The sequence below is a fragment of the Bombyx mori genome, chromosome 18 (genome assembly GCF_030269925.1).
Source record: "Bombyx mori chromosome 18, ASM3026992v2".
Lineage (NCBI taxonomy): Eukaryota > Metazoa > Arthropoda > Insecta > Lepidoptera > Bombycidae > Bombyx > Bombyx mori.
The window spans coordinates 12,721,100-12,740,767 of NC_085124.1; the positions used below are offsets into that span (position 1 = coordinate 12,721,100).

The following is a 19,668-nucleotide window of genomic DNA, read 5'->3' on the forward strand; positions in this document are numbered from 1 at the left end:
AGGGGCAGAGCCAAGCCGCTGCCTACCGTTAAGTACTCTCCACAAGCCTCGTTTGAAGAAGGATATGTCATAGCACTCGGGAAACACCGTGTAGGGGAGCTCATTCTAAAGCCGAATGGTACGTGGAAAAAAGATCTCTGGAAGCGCACTGTGGATGAACGCATTAATCCATGTACTACACTAATTACCCGTTTCCATCTGTTCGGGGTAGAGGTCATCTTAACCTGTTGTTGAGTTCATCCACAGCTTCAAAAAAGTTTTGATCTCTTATTACAACTGGGTTCTGATTTGATCTTCCTCGTTAAGGACGTCTGAGTGCTCGGACCTATTAGGAAAAGGATAGTGGCTTGACTGATGACTGAACAGGGCTATGCACTAACTATCATAAATGGCGTAGGTTCTAGGTAGGTAGGTTAAATATAGAAGAAGAATTTATTCATTTTTAGACGTTTCCTAATTTAAATGAGAATATTTTGTGCTCTGAAATAGTTTAATTTAAACATTACACAAAACAAAACTTAATTTAAGACGAAACAAAATTATTTTTCTGCCGGCTGTACTTACAGACTCCTCCCCTTGTTTTAAATGGTGAGTCTCCGCACAGGTTTATATACCTCCGTAATTATCATTCGTACTATCTCATTATGCTGTGTGTACATTTTTCTGAAGCGAATATCTTTGCATCTTTATACATGTAAATAAGAAAACATTTTTGTTTAGCGGCGAATTTTTGTTGACGCTCGCTTTGCGAGTCTGGAGATGCGGCTGCCCCCGGAGCCTCGCATCAGGCCACCCCTGGCGGCGGATAGACGGAAGACCTGTGAGAAATCGCCAGACCCTCCTCTCATCGTTGATGCTACGCTGGAATCAACATCGGTACAAGCAGCATTGCCGCCCTCCGCGAATAAGAAGACACAAGGCCCTAGACGCAAGACCACGGTGCTAGCACCCCTGTCCGAACTGGGTGCCTTCCCTCCGGCTCCAGTTGTTTTAACCGAAAGCTGGTCCACGGTCACCCGTAGGGGTGCTAAGTCAAGGGGGGAGGCCGTGAGAACAGTCGCAGCTTTTCCACCGGAGGAGAAAGCACCGTCTTCAAAGAAGAGGACGAAGAAGCGGCTTCGAGCTCCGCGTTCTCAGGCTGTGGTATTAAAACTACAGCCAGAAGCCGCAAGCCGCGGCCTTACATATCGGTCCGTCCTTGCGGAAGCGAGGGCAAAGATCGACCTAGAATCGTTAGGCATCCCGGTCCAGAGGATTCGGTCCTCTTTAACCGGTGCCAAGGTCCTGGTGGTAGATGGAGGCGATCAAGTGGAGAAGGCCGATCTCCTGGCGAATAGGCTGAAAGAAATTCTGCCCGCAGAGGGCGTCGAGATCTCCAGGCCATCGGTGACTGCAGCGATGCGCATCAGTGGCCTCGACGACTCGGTGTCGCGTGAGGAGATCGCCGATGAGCTCGCCAAAATCGGGGGGTGCCCGCCTGAGAGTATCAAGGTCAGGGAAATAAAGTCCGGTCCAGGCGGGATGGGCCAAGTCTTAGTTCGATGCCCGGTCTCAACAGCTGCGAAAATCGCAGCAGTCCCCAAGCTGAGGATTGGCTGGAGCGTACTCCGCGCTCATTTGTTGGAGGCTAGGAGGCTGCAGTGCTTTCGGTGCCACGAGCTGGGCCACGTAAGCGCACGTTGCCCGTCGTCAGTTGACCGCAGCCGGGATTGCTACCGGTGCGGCCAGGCCGGTCACGTGGCCTCTGGCTGCTCGCTGGCGCCGCACTGCACCGTTTGTGTCTCTGCTGGCAGACCGGCGGACCACGTCTCCGGGGGCAAGGCTTGCGCCAAGCCCCCGAGACAGAGACAACGACGGCAGGATTTCGCCACGCTTGAGAGCGCGCGGAGTCGGCCCGGTATGGCCTCGGCGACACCGATGGACGCCCAGTCATGACAGACGTCCTTCGTGTTCTCCAGGGGAATCTCAATCACTCAGCCAGGGCTCAAGACCTTTTGTTTCAGAGCATGGTGGAGGGATTGACCCACCTTGCGGTGGTTGCAGAGCCATACCGGGTCCTTACGGGTCCCGATTGGGCAGCTGACCTTGACGGCCGGGTTGCCATTATTCGTCGTGGTTGTGTGGGCGCTCCGCCCGAGTTCGCCGTCGTTGAGAGGGGTCGCAGCTTCGTCGCCGTCCTCTGGGCCGAGATGATCGTGGTGGGAGTATACTTCTCCCCCAACAGGACACTTGCTGAGTTTGAAGGCCTCCTCCTTGAGCTCAGCCGCGTCACTAGGAGGTCGCACTCCCGGCAGATGCTTGTTCTCGGGGACCTCAATGCCAAATCATCGGCTTGGGGTTCCTCGAGGACGTGCCCCAGAGGAAGGGCGCTGGAGGAGTGGCTGGTCGAAAGCGGTCTCGTCATACTCAACCGCGGCACGGAATTCACATGCGTGAGACGTTTAGGCGGGTCCGTGGTGGATGTCACGTTCGCATCGCCGGACGTCGCGTGTCGCATCGCAATGCGCTTCGACCTTGGGCTCCCCCTACAACCAGCACACTGCCGCCCGAGACTTTGTACCGGGTGGTCGGGGGTCTATTTCCGGACTCATCCGGAACGGCTTTCATCCCTCCTGTAATGGCAGCGGTGCAGGATGCTGACGGCGGAGAGCTGGAAGGTGTGTCCCAGGCGGAATTCAAGGCGGTGGTGGCGAAGATGCGCTTGAAGCGCACAGCGCCCGGCCCTGACGGTCTGTCGAGCAGGGCATGGGCTCTGGCCCTAACTGAAGATGGTTTGGGACCTGCACTTCGAAGGCTTTTTAGCAAGTGCCTCCGAGAGGGCAGGTTCCCGGAGCCGTGGCGTACGGGCCGGCTGGTGCTCATCCCAAAGGACGGTCGCCCTAGAGATGAGCCCTCCGGGTATCGCCCGATAGTCGTGTTGGACGAGGCCGGTAAGCTCCTTGAGCGTATCGTTGCCGAGCGTCTTGTTCAGCACCTGGAGAATATTGGGCCGAATCTAGCGTCCAACCAATTTGGCTTCCGGAGAGGTCGGTCGACCGTGGACGCGGTCTTGCGCGTCCGCGACCTTACCGACCAGGCGTGCTCTGGGGGAGGCGTGCTATTGGCTGTGTCAATCGATATAGCCAACGCCTTCAACACGATCCCCTGGAGTACTATCATGGAGTCATTACGATTTCACCGCGTGCCCACCGGTCTCCGCAATCTGATCGAAGATTATCTCTCAGGGCGGGCTGTAATCTTCCCCGAGCGGAGTGGGTGGGGACGGAAAACAGTGTCGCGGGGAGTTCCACAGGGGTCGGTACTGGGTCCGCTCCTGTGGGATATAGGCTTCGACTGGGTCCTCCGTGGGGCTAACCTGCGTGGCGTCGAAGTGGTTTGCTACGCTGACGACACGCTGGTGACGGCCCGCGGAGACGACTACCGGTCAGCAGCCATCCTAGCTGTAGCAGGTGTAGCGACTGTGGTGAGTCGAATAAAGAGACTCGGCCTCGAGGTGGCCCTTCATAAATCCGAAGCAGTGTGCTTCCACTCGGCTCGGGAGGGGCCGCCTCAAGGCGCGAATCTCGTAGTCGGGGGTGTCACCATTGCTGTCCAGCCGAAGCTCAAGTATTTGGGCCTTGTGTTGGACAGCAAATGGAGATTCGACCACCATTTCAAAATGCTGGTTCCAGGGCTGATGGGGACGGCGGGTGCGCTGACCCGTCTTCTTCCCAACACCGGTGGATGCAGCGCCGGTATCCGGCGACTGTACCTGGGGGTGGTGCGCAGTATGGCCCTGTACGGTGCTCCCGTGTGGTCGCCCGCACTTACCGCGCGAAACGCGGCTCTGCTGCTCAGAGCTCAGCGGGCGCTCGCGGTGAGGGTCATCAGGGGGTACCGTACCATCTCTCAGGATGTGGCCTGTGCCCTCGCCGGATCCTTACCGTGGGACCTCGAGGCCGAAATCTTGGCCGCGACATACCGACGGAGAACACAGTCCTCGACTCGGGAACGGACACCCGGCCCGTCGGTTGTCGATCGATGGAGGCGTGCTGCGCGTGGTCTGGCGTATGCCAAATGGAGAGAGCGCTTGCTGGAGGAGCTCGGCCGAACTTCGGCCACTCGTCAGCGCACGCTCGAGGCACTGGTGCCTGTGCTGGAGGCATGGTCGGACCGGCGACACGGTGAGCTCTCCTTTCGCCTCACCCAGGTCCTTTCGGGGCATGGATGCTTCGGGAGGTATCTGTGGAGAGTCTGCGGAAGGGAGCCACATCCGGGCTGCCACCAGTGCGGGCACCCGAACGATGACGCCCAGCACGCGCTAGAAGCGTGCCCACGGTGGGAGCACCCGCGGCGAAACCTCGTCGCGGTGTTGGGGCAGGACCTCTCCTTGAGGGCTATCGTCGCCCGTATGGTAGAGGACCGGAGTTCGTGGGAGGCCATGGCTGGGTTCTGTGACTTGGTCATGGCGCTTCGTGAGGCTGAGGAGCGCGAAAGGGAATGGGATCCCTCTTCGGCTCCTCAGCGCAGAAGGCGGGGTGGACGGCGCGTGCGAGAGGCCGCCGCTCAGCCCTCGTAGGGACTATCGAGTGCCGGGTGCGGGGGCGCTCGGCACTCGACTGTTGGTCCGGTGGTGAAGCGGTGCAAGGTGGCTCCTGTGCGCCGCTCACGGTGTGTCTCCCGAGACGAGGTTCTACGGGATTTTCCCGGGGATGAAATCCCGTCTTAACATCAGTACGGGTACCGCCTAAGGCGAGACTTTCGGCGCGCATCGCGGTACCGTAAGTTTCGTGTAGTCGGTGTGGTGGAGCTCGATGGGGTTTAGTCGGTAGTCGTTCTGCGGGGCAAGTGCTTCGCGCGCCTTTTTCAAGGCGTAGTCTCCTGTGAGAAATTGGGGGAGGTGAAGGACCTCGGTCCTTCTCTTCTCCCCTTCTTCCTCTCAGGAGGCGCCGGAGTCCGACATAACCCGGTCCGTTACCCCCCTCGACCGGGTATCCGTAAATGGATTCCCCAGCGTTAAAAAAAAAAAAAAAAAAAAAAAGGTCTGAAACACGAAACGTACGAAATGTCAAAAGTTTAATGTAAAATTTAATTAATTAAATTTTTTTATGTAATGGAGAGATTAAATAGTATAAGTGGTTTATTATTGTTTTTGTACTGTATCGTTATTATTATTGTTTTTGTACAAAACGTCAATTTCAAAATACATATTTATATAGAAAACTCTTCACTTAATGAAGCGAATGAATTGAATGCAATTCATTAAAACTTCAAATTATTTAATTTCAAAATACTTTTAATTAATTTAATTATGAATTTGGTGATATGATTGAAGGTTGTCGTAGTGAAGCAGGTAGTCTTTTCACGCCTTCAGATCTAACACTAGGAGCAGGCTTAGGGACCCCGGTATCCGACTCGTCGAACTCGAGGTCGAGGTCGACGTGTTACCTAACCCATTCATCAGCTCGATGAGTTTCTCGCCGGATCTTCTCAGCGGGTCACGATTCCGATCCCGTAGTAGATTCATTCGCGAAGCAGCTACTCTTGAGTTGTTAGGTCTCGTTCGGAGGCACTCGGGCAGCTGTTAGCAAACCGCACCCCTCCTGGTTGAGCCTTTGCTCGTCCACCTGCATGGATGAAATTGGAAAGGCCTCCGGGCCACCAGGAATCCTTCAATCCTAAAAAAAGGTAGCCTTTTTTGCTTGTTCTTCTTCTTCGACCCGTGTCCACATAATGCTAAGTGTGGGTTTCTTCATATGCACTTCATTCTTTTCAGTCCCTTGCCTTTTGCGTCCTGTCCCGACCAGCCTTTTGACCAAATCGCCGGTCCACCTCATTGGTTGTCTACCCAGTTGTTTTTTGCTTAGGATTTTAATTTTTTATTTATATATCAAGTTTTTCTATAGTTTTCTACAGCGTGCAATGGACACATATCTCATGTATGAGAATAATAATTAGATGTAGGTAATATAAAAATGCATTTACGAAACTTTTTGGAGGTAGGTAATTAGGAATTATTGGGATAACTTTACAATAATTTTCTTTGTTGATGCTCTTTAAAACTAAGGCGAAATGTTCACAAATTCATATTTACTTATGTGATTGACATTGTATTATGTGAGTGAGCGAGTGTGAAGTCGTTAATTTGATTTCTCGTGAGGCTGATTCCAGTGCTGCCAGGATCGCGGAGACTTCACGCCCTTACCCCATCCATCGAATTAATCGAAACAGCGCGCAATTTCTGCATCTCAAATCATAAGGCGTGCGTAATTTTTTTGCCGCCATTTTGAAAGAGGTGGTATCAAATAATGGTGAAATAATTTAATCAAAATGTTTACATTTATTTTTCGACTCAAACCCGACGAGGTAGGGTGCATATTTGTTTGTTTTATGTTAAGGGGGGGCGAATGAAAAAAGTGTGTGGTTGCGTATGTACGATAGGTAGACGGGGTTGCTTCCCCACACCGCTCCTTTCTTAAAGACCGGCAAATTGAAATAAAATTGCATAATTTGTGCACACAGCTCCATCGCCGTCGGTAGGAACGCGATTTTTACGCCTAACGAACTACATTTAAGTTTGAAATCTCGTTTTATTTCGTCTGAATGCTCCTCGAAATTTGTCTTCTGAAGATATTTCGGTCGTATTATGAATTGGTAATTGAGGTCTTTAGGGCGATTTACGTGATTAAGGCGGCTTGTTATTGAATGTTTGAAATTTAAAATTGCATAATTTTAAAGGCACGCCGCGAATGTTTAGTAGTGTAAACAAAAAAGTATTTTTAAAATTTTTAAATATTGAGAATCACAACTTTATGTTACTTATGTCATTTAAGATGATGTTTTATATTAGTTTCGGGATTCAATTATGAATCAACACGTATCGACATAAATCAATTACAGAACAAAATTGATTTTATTATAGAATAAATGATATCTTGGCTATATAATATTCACGAGAGAGAAAAAAACAATACTAACTCCTATAAATGTTAGGGAAAACTACGTTTTATTTTCATTTTTTCATTAATTACCTACACTTCATGTATTTATCTGCATTGGCGGACGTAATGCCTAAGGTATTCTCCTTCAGTTTATATTGCAATAAGCATAGCACTTATATTGGCTGTACCACTCTGTGGATGATGATCTGACCGCTTCATCACCAACAATAAACTAAGGCAACATCCGGTCATCGTCTTCGTCGAACCCGTCGCTTGTGACGAAAGGCTCGACGAGTAAATTAACCCATAGACACAGCCCACTGAGTTTCTCGCCGGATCCTCTCAGTGGGTCGCGTTTCCGATCCGGTGGTAGATTCTGCGAGGCACTGCTCTTGTTAGGGCTAGTATTAGTAACACTCCCGGTTTGAGCCCCGTGAGCACATCAAGGAGAAGCTGAAATAGCCTCTGAAGGCTATCAGCATAGGTAGGGAAAAAAGGCAACATAAGGTGCAATTGCGGACTTCATCTATACTAATATATAAATCTACAGTGGTTTTTACGGATGTTCCGTTATAACTACTGAACCGTGCATCCGATTGACTTGAATCTTGGTATCCATGTAGAAAATACATGTACTTAATGAATAGGCTGATATTTGTATGGGTGTTGGACTCCCTACACCAGTTGCGGTGGCGTTAATGATGAGAATCTTTGTGGGGTTGAGAAATAATAATGTTAATTTTAAATGCCCAGCGAAGCAGACGGCTACAGCTAGTCTACCTATAAATCTTAAAAAATTGGTTGTGACTGATTTTTTTAATCCAACTTCAGCTGTTTCAATATATTTAGGTAGGTTCATTTCTCCTCTCGCCCTGGTGGCTCCTTAATCAGTTGTTTTGAGAAATAAAGTTGTTACCACAAGGCGTCGACTGCGGTACGAGGTCATAATGACCCGAGCAGAACATTCACACATTACAGTACGTTCACATTTCAAACAACTTTTGAGGTACAATCTCCTGTTTATTATATCTCGCTATAGCGTTATTAATCCTTTGAGTGCGAACCGTCGATAGATCGACTCTCTATTAATGCGTATAAAGTGCGGAGAGTCATTATATCGACGATTGCGCAGTTTGATTGTAGGTATTAGTAGTTATTGTATAAAACTTTTAATAAGTTATAATAACATTTATAAATAACAATTTTATTTAATTAGCATTGATTTTTGCATTCTTTTTTTAAGTTAAAATTTTTATAAGGTACTTTTATTTTCCAAAATCCTTTTAGCCTTTCCGTCAAAATATGTTAAAATAAGCCCAGGACTAAAAGGTTCGTTTGTGACCATGATAATTGTAAACTATTCGAAAAGTCGGAATCTATAAAAAACTAAAAAAATTTATTAGATCTAGGTTAAGCCGTAAAATTAATTTTAATTGTGTCTACGACTGTCTTAATATCCCAAAAACACATCTCATCTCCGCTCAATACTGCTTATCGTCAAAGATAAGTTATAATTTCCAACTAAGAGTGTCTTCTTTCTGGTTTATCTGATGCCGTATCACATTGACGTATATCTAATGCTGTTTTTGGATCTTTTTTCGTTTGCATCGATGGATGAATGAGGCGCCATAGATATCACGCCCTGAGAGATCGAAGTCTCAGTTATACTGTATAGAAACTGTTTTACCCTTAAAACCTGAACGCGTGCCTGCTTCGCGGCAGAAATATGCAGAATGGAACGTAACACCCGTTTAAGCTTAAAATATGCCTTACTCATTATAGCCTTTCTCAATAAATGAGCTATCTGACACTGAAATAATTTTTCACACCTGACCAGCAGTTTCTGAGATTAGCGTGTTCAAATAAAGAAACAAACTCTTCAGCTTTATAATATTAGTATAGATGTGTATTGTTTTATGGTGATAGTAGTTTGTGAGTAGATGTTAAGTAGGTAAGTCAAATAGCGGAAATATGAAAATCTTTCCAAAGATTTCATTTTTGTTCCTTTTGGGGTAGAAACTTTAGGCCCCTGGGGCCTTAGGGCTTTTTTAAGGACCTTAAGAAAAACTATTTAAGGCCTCGGGAGATCAGAAGGCTGGTACGTATTTTGCACAAATAATTAGCATTACTATCCAGCGTGGAAATGCTGTCAGCCTTCGGGGGATGCTGCCAACTAGCGGTGAGCTACCACAGATTTTCTATTTATAAGTAGCCTTAAAATAGTATTTTTTTTATTATATAAATAAATAAAAGTGCGTATTAGAAAATCTGGTACCTATTTGCGACGCACTAAACGCCTCACTAAAATAGTATTTTTTTATTATATAAATAAATAAAAGTGCGTATTAGAAAATCTGGCACCTATCTGCGACGCACTAAACGCCTCACTTTCTCCCTTTGACTTTTCATGAGTTATGTCTTATGCGAGGTTCGGACGTGGGTTGTTGAGCAGCAGGAGGTTTTAGTTGGTTCGACTTCGACATGCCCCGCCCGCCATCCCTAGTGGAATGCAGAAGACCGGCGATATCCGTTAGACCGAAAAAAAAAACCTATCTGCGACGGCTTCATCACTGGAGTGGTTACTACGGTGACACTGGGTGTCTGATCCTTTAGGCCACTGCGGCTTAGGTCTGACTCTATAACACACTGGCCGATAGAAATGTAAATCACGGGTGACATCTTAGTGTCTTGTGACCACCAATACTGCATAGTATCCGAAACGTCCGAAATAATAAAATGAAATAATAAATAAATGCGAGATTAGCCCGTGTAAATAGTTTTTAATGCAACTACGAAGAATCCAGTGCGAGTTTGTTCACATTCCTCGAGTCTGGACCTTGAATATAATAAAACTCCATAGTGAGTGCTCTGAGGAATTGTTTGAGATGATCACATCATCTCGTTTTACCATCGCACCGCCCGCCATTGGAGTAGAGTTCATCCATCCTGGAGCCACTGCGTTTATCCACACTGCGTTTCCAGAGATCTTTTTGGCCACGTACCATCCGGCTTTGGAATGAACTCCCCTCCACGGTGTTTCCCGAGCGCTATGACATATCTTTCTTCAAATGAGCCTTGTGGACAATACTTAACGGTAGGCAGCGGCTTGGCTCTGCCCCTGGCATTGCTGAATTTCCACCACTCACCATCAGGTGGGCCGTACGCACGTCTGCCTTCTAGGGCAATAAAAATATATATGTATAAATAAATAACGTAACTTATTTCAGCTTAGACATTGCCGTGACGTTTTCGACCGTACTTGGTGTATTATGTTAATGCGGTGGCTCGTAAATAAATAAGGTCACCATAGACACAGCCCCCTGAGTTTCTTGCGCCATGTTGTCAGTAGACTGCGATTCTGGTCCCCTGGGTAGATCCAGCGAAGCACTGCTTTTGCTATGGTTAGTGTTAGCAAATTCTCTCAGACTAAGCTGCGTGAGCTCCAAACCTCTGCCAAACCAGCGGAAACAGAATAGAAAAAAAAAAGAAATCAAACGTGTTTTGGTACGTTACGAGATCACATGGTGTTCAATAGTAAAGCCAGTTGTACATTATGTATTGTTTTTTTTTAAATATAAAAAGCACTATGCCTGTATCAGTAGATGTTGTTAGGTTTTTCATTTTCACTAAGTGTCCAGGTGAACTTTGCACATCATCTATTGACAGTAAACCGAAGAGACAAAGAAAAATAATATATTGGATTGGGATTTCCTATGCGTATTTTGGTTTCGATCCGTAGTATCTGACATTCAGTCCGGTCCAGTTATGCACTAATGACAGGCTCGCGCAGACCCCCAGCAGCGCCTGTGTGCAAAACCCATGAAGCGCCCCCTATTTTTACGAATCTTCATGTTTCAATGTATTTTTTTTATTAACTATTTGTTAACTTAATGTTTTGACGTAAATTTTGGGAAACTTACACTTATATGTTTTGTTATTTACAAGTCATAAGTTACACCTATTATAAATCTTTACATAACGATACTCTACTACAAAGAATATTTTGTTGTGTAAGTGTAACATAAATAATTTCGGTGGCGTAGCCCTTATTGTCTTGGTGCATGTATGCATCACACACTCTGCACACGGGGCGGCGCGGCCCTGACTAATGAGCACTAAAGAACTAATCTCCAGCCGAAAAAGGCAGCAGTTGAAGCCGCCGAGCAAATGTCTCATCAGAGACGCGACTTCCTGGCGTATAATCGCCGAAAAGCTGTCTATCTAAGCGCCCGCAAACATCTCTGACACGCTACACTATGATAACAGCCCCATTAGTGCCCTTAAGGCATTATTATACTGTTATGCGCAGAATATTTTTTATTACTTAGATGTAAAGTGGTTACCGGAGCCCATAGACATTTAAAACGTAAATGCCGCTACTCACCTTGAAATTGAGTTCTACGGTCTCAGTATAGTTACAACGGCTACCCCATCCTTCAAACCGAAACGCATTACTGTTTTGAGGCAGAAATAGGTAGGATAGTGGTACCTACCCGTCTGGACTCACAAGAGTTCCTACCACCAGTAATTACCCGAATTATAATTTTGCGGGTTTGATTTTTATTATACGTTGTTATTCCTTCACCGTGGAAGTCAATCGTGAATAATTTCTTATGGACGTATTTCATTAGAAAAATTAGTACCCGCCTGCGGGATTCGAACACCGTTTCATCGCTACGTACGAATGCACAAGACGTCTTATCCTTTAGGCCACGGCGATTTCCAAAGCATATGACATTTTATGTGCTTAACCTACAAGCTACACATGTCACATGCCTTCACATGTACCGTACAACATGCAAACCTGCCCTGCGAGCCATAATATTAGCTATAACTGACGTCGCCTTGCGTCCTCTTTCCATATCAACGTCATCCGCGAACGACAGTGATCCAATATCATAGATATTTAAAAGTACTAGTGGTCCCGCAGTAGTCGAAATTCGACTATAATGAATTGAAATTATAAGTTTGAACATTATTATGGTTCTATTGTCAAAGACTCAATATACTAAGCTTCTATAATCACAGATTTCGCCAAGACTACACTATAGACAAATAATATTATAGATAAACAATATTATCCTATTCTCAATTTCACTACAGACTTTAAGCAATAACAAAGGTTTGACAGAGTTTGAAAGAGTAGGTATCCCTACTAATATACAAATGTTAATGTAAGTTTGTTTGTTACGCTTTCACGCGAAAACTACTCAACCGATCATCATGAAACTTTATACACACATTCTTGGAGGCATTAGAAGTAACACAGGATACTTTTTATTAAGAAAAAAAATTTTTTTTTTACGAAAATTTAAAAAAAAAATTGTCAAAAAATCTCAAAATCTAGCTTCTTCATCGCCATCTACCGGTTCAGTAATGAAGTTCCAATTCTGAGTACTGTAAATGAAGTCGCAGGTAAAATTTAGCGTTATGCCAAAGTAACTATTCCACGCGGACGAAGTCGCGGGCAAAAGCTAGTATAATATATATGTGTGTGTGTGTGTCAAATACGTGGTAGTGTGTGTAATGTTTGTTTTATTGATTTAATTTATTATTAAGGCATAATTAAAAAAAAAATTAGCATTCTGCACTCTTTCTCCATATTCTCTATATGTGTGGGAAATATACTCCTCCGTCTGCGCATATTTCGTAAAAAGGGGTACAAAGTTTTTGCTTCACGTATTAATATATAGATAAACTACTCTAAAACCACATCCATTTATAATAACAATAATAATAATAAATATAATAATAACAAATTTAGTAATAGTTTGGGTTATTTGAAAAAAAAGGAAGAAAATATATTTTTAAGTATTAAAGTATTTTGACGAAACGATAACAACATGTTTGTAGTACCTACCCATCGATAGGGGCCCTAAGGCATTAAATCGCTTTGTATCAAAAATGATGCGGGATTATTTTAAACAATAATATCAAAGGGTACTACTAGCTTTATTTCCGTTACCAACATTCAAGAATTACTTAAATTATTTAAATTCAGTTACGGAAATCACAAATTCTCGGTTTTTTTCTGCTCCGAGATTCAATAGACAATGTTCTTGACCTATGACCTATTTTCTATTGTACTGGTTCGATTGGTGAAGGATGGCTCGAGGCATCTGCTGTAAAGTGTTCAATGGAGTCCATAGACCCTGCCACCAGGAATTACCAGTTTTAAAATGTTCGCGTTCAAGTATATTTATTTTAAATTTAATTTGAAGATTTACCAAATTACGAATTTGTTTTGATTTTATTGTCTTCGTCGCCCGTGATCACTACAACTGTAAAATTTCGGAAAAGTTGAAAATATAAGGGCACTTAAGCTGTAAAAGTAATTTTAAAGTATGTTTGGACGTTTTTAATGACACTTTTAAGCTGTCGTGATAATCGGAAATCGGTTTTATCGGAAATCATTTTATGCAACTCAAATATGGAATTGAATTTAGGTAGCTAAGAAGAAATAAGTAAAGATAGTTTCTAGACATGTTCATGTAGCAAGCGGGGAATTAAAGTATTTTATCTTGGTGATACTGGTCGCTTTTTAAGCCAAACTTATATTATTTTATTGTCTTTTTACGAAAATTGCGCGTACGGAGGAGTATGAAGTTTCCCACAATTATAGAGAAGGAGTGCAGAATGTTAATATGTTTTTTTATTATGCATAAAAATACATAAAGCGAATAAAAAAAATCATTACACACACTACCATGTATTTACATAAATGTATACTTTTTGTTTATTGTCAAACTTTTGTTATTATACACAGGTATATATAGACTGTGGTCAAATTAAGAATAGATTAAATATTGTTTAAATAATATTTGTCAATAACGTATTCTTGGCGAAATCTGTGATTGAAAAGGTATTAAAGTCTTGTACAAAAGAACCATAATAATGTTCAAACTTATAATTTCAATTAATTATAGTCGAATTCGAATGTCGACTACCAGACAACCATTAGTAGGTACGTGTAAATTGTGCAAATTTTTAAGTTTATCGAACGTTATGAAGTTGGCGAAAATTAGTTTGAAAGACACCGATATGTTGATATATAGATCAAGCTAATCAAAACTAGTGAAAGAATCACTTCATAAACACGAAACACCAGACACGAATAAGACACGACTGCTCTAAAAAAAAAGGAAATTTCATTTTACACGCAAATATATTCGGGAAAACAAAAATAGAAACGGCAAACGAGTATTTTCATTGCACGCGAGATATTCCATGAATGATTAAAACGTGGAGTCATTATAGCAACACTCCATTATGTGCGACGCGGTAATGAAACCCACCCCGGCAACATTAACAAAAAAAAAACTCTCTAGTTACGCGCTTGCATTTGACATAAAAATACGCGGGAAAACGTTAACTCTAAGAATGCAACTATTTATTGCGTTTTTTCATCTAAATCATTCCTTAAATTTCCGAGAGGGACAGTGATAAACGTTCTTGGTGTTAGAAAAGGACGGGTATAGAGGGCTGGTTCATTGCGTTTACAATATTACTTGAGAGATCTGAAAGCGGGTTTTAATCTTATGTACTCGCTTTGCGGGTATATACCTGCTTAATGAAGGTTTCCCGAGTGCTTCCGGGCTGTTGAGTCCCCACCAAAGGAATCGAGAATATGGTAATACGGCATAATTATGTGCTGAAAAGGTTTTTTGCATAAGTGGGCTTGCAGGCTTTTGAAACGGGATGAAAGATTTTTGACGAAGTGTTTATACGTGTCAATGAAGTGTTTCGAAGTCACTGAATTGTTTCATCGTTCGTCTGTATAGAGCTGAAGCTTGGACACGAATAGAAATACGTAAATATGTTTTTAAAAGAAACGCAACAGAAATTAGCAGGAAAATAGTAGAAATTTTGAGCATTGAGGGCACGTATGAGCATTGTGGCTGAAGAATATTTGTGATTGATATAAGAATCTGTAAAAGTGCCGTCTCTTAGTGGATATTCAAGTCATCGTAAATGCCGCGGATCTCTGGTGGAAAATTATACTAAGGAAGGTTATATAAATAACTATATATGTACCTGCTTTTAGGCTATACAATCCACTACGCTCCGGCTTGGAGAATCGGCCAGTCGTAATAGTGACTTCGAGCGGTATTTTGAGTACTTAAGGGTAGGCAGAGGCTTGGCTTTGCACCTGGCACTGCTGACGTACTTGGACAACGGAAATAACTCACCACCAGGTGGGACGTATGCTCGTATGCCTACAAGAGCAATAAAAAAGTATTAACGTCTTGATGTGTATGGGCTTTAACAGCACTAGTAAATGCCAAGTACATTATGCTGGTTATTTAGACAGGGAATAGCGCTACCTGTTCGTCGAAAAATCTTTATGACGCCTTCACAAAGTTCACGGGAAGAGATGAAGTTGTGATATTCTGTTAGACAAATCGTGTCCGATTTAGCGGCCTCGTGTCTAAAGATGAACTGTTGTGCCGTGGCGTTGTGGTGTCTATGGGATTTAAGAACTTAACGGTCCGACTTTACAGTATGCGAGTTATATCTTAATATAAATGAGAGTTTAAAAACGAGACAATGTACTTTTTTCCTACTTATGCCTATGATCTAGGAGGCTATGCTAGCGTAACCAGGCGAGTAAGTGAGCTCACGGGGCTCAAGCCTGATGACGTTGCTAACATTAACCCTAGTGCTTCGCAGAATCTATCACCGGATCGGAAACGCGACCCGCTGAGAAGATCCGGCGAGAAGCTCAGTGGGCTATGTCAGAGGGAACGTAGCCTATACAAAATATCTTAAAACACACCCCACGTTTTGTTCAAGATAAAAAATATTTTTTTTTTTAATTCTTTTTTTTTTAACTTACAGGAATTATTTTTCTATTTTTTAGTTCCGCTACAAACAAAAACGCTCTTTATTTTCTTGAAACTCTAACTATTTTCGCTTTTTTAATTTTCAGCAATGATAATTTCATAGTAAGATAAAAATGGGTTTTTAGTAAATCATACATGCGAACACGACACGTTTTATGATTTATTTCGTAAACTAACCATTGCTTCCAATGTATAACAATTACATGAGACTCTCACTGTCATCAATTAATATTCAAATTTTTCTATACGATGATAGGTTCAGTGACTATAGTGGTTTTGATTAATAATCAGAGTTTGATTCCGTAGAAAGAGCCTGAGAAACGGTTATAATCTAAGCAGTTATGAAGAAACAAAAAAAATCATGATACGTCATAATCAATGTACTATACAAACCGACATAGTAAAAATATATAATATTTATTATATTATTAATGGTGAGAGCGCACTGAAATACTGGAAGTTTTTGACCATACTCTAATAATTAATGGTAAATTTCTATTAATTGTAATTTTTATGGTGTACTTATTGAAGTAAGCAATAATTATTCTGTTGTATCATAGTAAGATGTTCTAAATTTAACACGTTATAACTTAAAATATCCTCCTACTAAGATTATAAATGTGAAAGGTTGTATGAATGTATGTTCGTTACTCTTTCACGCAAAAACTACTGAACGGATTTTGATGAAACTTTACAAAAAATATAGCTTACACATCAGAATAAGAGATAGGCTATAAAGATATAGTGTGAATTACCTAAAATATAACGATAAGTGTCAAGTAAGTAAGAAAAAATCTGGCATTTGTGAGCTATTCTGGCGTGGGCTGCAAAAACCGTTGGAGTTACACGTACATAATGTATTATGGAAATATTTATCTCATATAGTTCTACAAAAAACCCATACATCAATCTTTTATGTGAAGGCCAATATCGTCAAAATAGTGAGCCATAAATGCAATAAAAAATTATAATTTATTTCTAACGCACATTTGGTAGTCCCAAATTGATCTTTATAATATGAAAATAAATACTTTTATCGCATCTGGTATTGGATTAACTTTGTCTTTTACACTAATTGTTTGGACAAATATTTGAATATTTATGACTATAAACAACTGAGAGTGCGATATTATGAAAGATGAAGACAGAAAAGTCGTCGTGGCCTATAGGATAAGACGTTCGGGTGCATTCGTACCAATTTTTCTAATGAAATACCTACGTACTTAACAAATGTTCACGATTGACTTCCACGGTGAAGGAATAACATCGTGTAATAAAAATGAAACCCGCAAAATTATAATTTGCGTAATTACTTGTGGTAGGACCTCTTGTGAGTCCGCGCGGGTAGGTACCACCACCTCGCCCATTTCTGCCGTGAAGCAGTAATGCGTTTCGGTTTGAAGGGTGGGGCAGCCGTTGTAAGTATAATGAGACCTAAGAACTTATATCTCAAGGTAGTTGGCGCATTTACGTTGTAGATGTCTATGGGCTTCAGTAGCCGCTTAACATCAGGTGGGCTGTGAGCTCGTCCACATATCCAAGCAATAAAAAGAAAAACTATGTGTATTGTTGTGTTTGTGAGTTAATGTATGTTTGTATTTTGATTTACTTTAATTACAAAGTCTGTATTGCAACTAAGGTCGCAATTAATAATCTAAATTTCGTTATCTGAACGAGATCGCTTTCAAATATAAGTCCACTCGATGTGATTATATATTACATATTTTCTTTTTCCGAATGATTCCGGTGTCTCTACCAAGCATAAGAACGATTACTTTCAATGTGTCCAAACTTCAATTTTAAACAAATGATACCTTTTTTTTTATGATTGAAGGATTACTGGTGGCCGGAGGCCTTTCCAGTTTCACCAGGACAGATGGGCGAGCAAAGGCTCCGCCAGGAGGGGTGGGATTTGCTAACAGCTACTCGAGCGCCTCGAAGGAGACCTAACAGCTCAAGAGCAGCTGCTTCGCGAATGAATCTACTACCGGATCGGAATCGCGACCCGCTGAGAAGATCCGGCGAGAAACTCAGCGAGCTGATTCATGGGTTAGGTTGCACGGCGAACTCTTTGTCGAGTTCGACGAGTACGGTTACTGGGGTCCCTAAGCCTGCTCCTAGTGTTAGAGCTGAAGGCGTCTAATGCAAAGGTTATTGGATCTGATGGATCCGTAAGGACGTGTCTAGGGCGTCGACGGTGACTGGCTCCTGCGTGATCAGGATTCGGGGAGTAGTCAGCGGCGGCAACGATAAGGCGATTATCATGACGCATAGCCTTATCGAAGTACCGTTCCGACGCTGACTTCATGTATTTCTGGATAGATTCGAGGCCCAGGTCGTCGTGTAGGTCAACGTTCCTCACGAACCACGGAGCTCCGACGGCTAACCTGCAAAAGCGGGATTGTAGAGATTGGAGGGTGTCTATGTGTGTGCGGGCCGCGTGATCGAACACCACACTCGCGTAAGTCATGACGGGCCTTATGCAAGTTTTGTAAAGTGTCACCTTGTTGCGAAGGGACATTTTACTCCGCTTACAGATCATGGGGTAGAGTCTACCGAGAATAAACGCGGCACGGTCACGGACTGATTTTATATGCGGGCGGAATGTCATCGATGCATCCAGGGTAACGCCCAGGTACTTGACCTTCCTGGCCCAGGGTATGGGTTGTCTAAAGAAAGTAATCGGGGGTGAAATGATACCTTTACTTTGGTTATTCGTGACTCGTAAACACCCTTAAAACTGTGAGCTCGTCCATCCATCTGAGCAATAAAAAAAAAAACGATTTTTTTTTATCCAGAAATGCTTTTGCATTTAGATTTATAATATCCCTCTTAAAGTTTACTTACTATTCTTATCTAGTATATTTCTGACCCCATGTCCTAATATCAATAAACATTACTTATATGTTTTTTGTTGAACGCTGTTTATGTTTTTTTTCCTATCTGTGCTGATAGCCTTGAGAGGATATTTCAGCTTCACCCTAGCGTGTAGGTGAGCTTCCGCGGCTCAAACCGGGAGTGTTGCTAACACTGGACCTAGCAAGAGCAGTGCTTCGCAGAATCTACCACCGGATCGGAAACGCGACCCAATGAGAACGGCGAGAAACTCAGTGGGCCGCTGTGTATGGACGGGCCTATTACGGGCGGGCCGAATCAAGACTTAGCTTACACGAGCCCACAATATGAGAAATAGGCAGAATCGTGGTAAATACTTATCCGTGCGGGTTACAATAATGATAATTTCATAATAAGAAAGAAAGGTTACAATATGCCCTAGGTCCAGCCATTTTGCAAATAAACTTAGCCAGTTTGATGTTTTATTACACGATGGAATTTCCTTCAGCGCATGTATCCGCTAGAAATATTAGTATGCGATTTTGAACAGATATGAGGATAGATGTACCTACATCAGGCATATTGAGGCCGATAAATAAAAGAGAAAATGTAACAAATAATATTAATGTAAATTTAACGGCCGTCTGGTGTAGTGGTAAGTGGCATGGTCACTACACAAGGGGGTCGCGGGTTCGAATCCCGCCAAGGTAAGATATTTGTATGATAAATATAAATGTCTTTCCAGGGTTATGGGTGTATATTAAATATATGTATGTGTATAATAAAAATATTATATTTATTTCCGTTATCTGGTACTTGTAACACAAGTTCTTTACGAACTTCGCACGGGACCAGTTAACGTGGCGTGATTGTTAGTAAATATTTATATTTATTTTATTTATATTTATATTATATTTAAATTTTGGGGGGCCGCCAATAATGGTGGAATTTCGATAATTAGCGATACAACAATTATTACAGATAAACTTATTCAAATTAAAGTACCTACTAGTAGTATTAGCATTCATTTGGCTTCAATCAATCAATTAAAATTAGTTTTAAGGTTTAAA

At 42.8% G+C, this 19,668-nt stretch overlaps 1 protein-coding gene across 1 annotated transcript; it reads left to right on the forward strand.

The window, feature by feature from the left end:
- Positions 1-2,006: 2,006 nt before the first annotated feature.
- LOC119629893 (uncharacterized) lies at positions 2,007-2,618 on the forward strand. The gene has a single exon (XM_038017418.1). The coding sequence runs from the start codon at positions 2,007-2,009 to the stop codon at positions 2,616-2,618; it is 612 nt and encodes a 203-aa protein (XP_037873346.1).
- Positions 2,619-19,668: the final 17,050 nt, after the last annotated feature.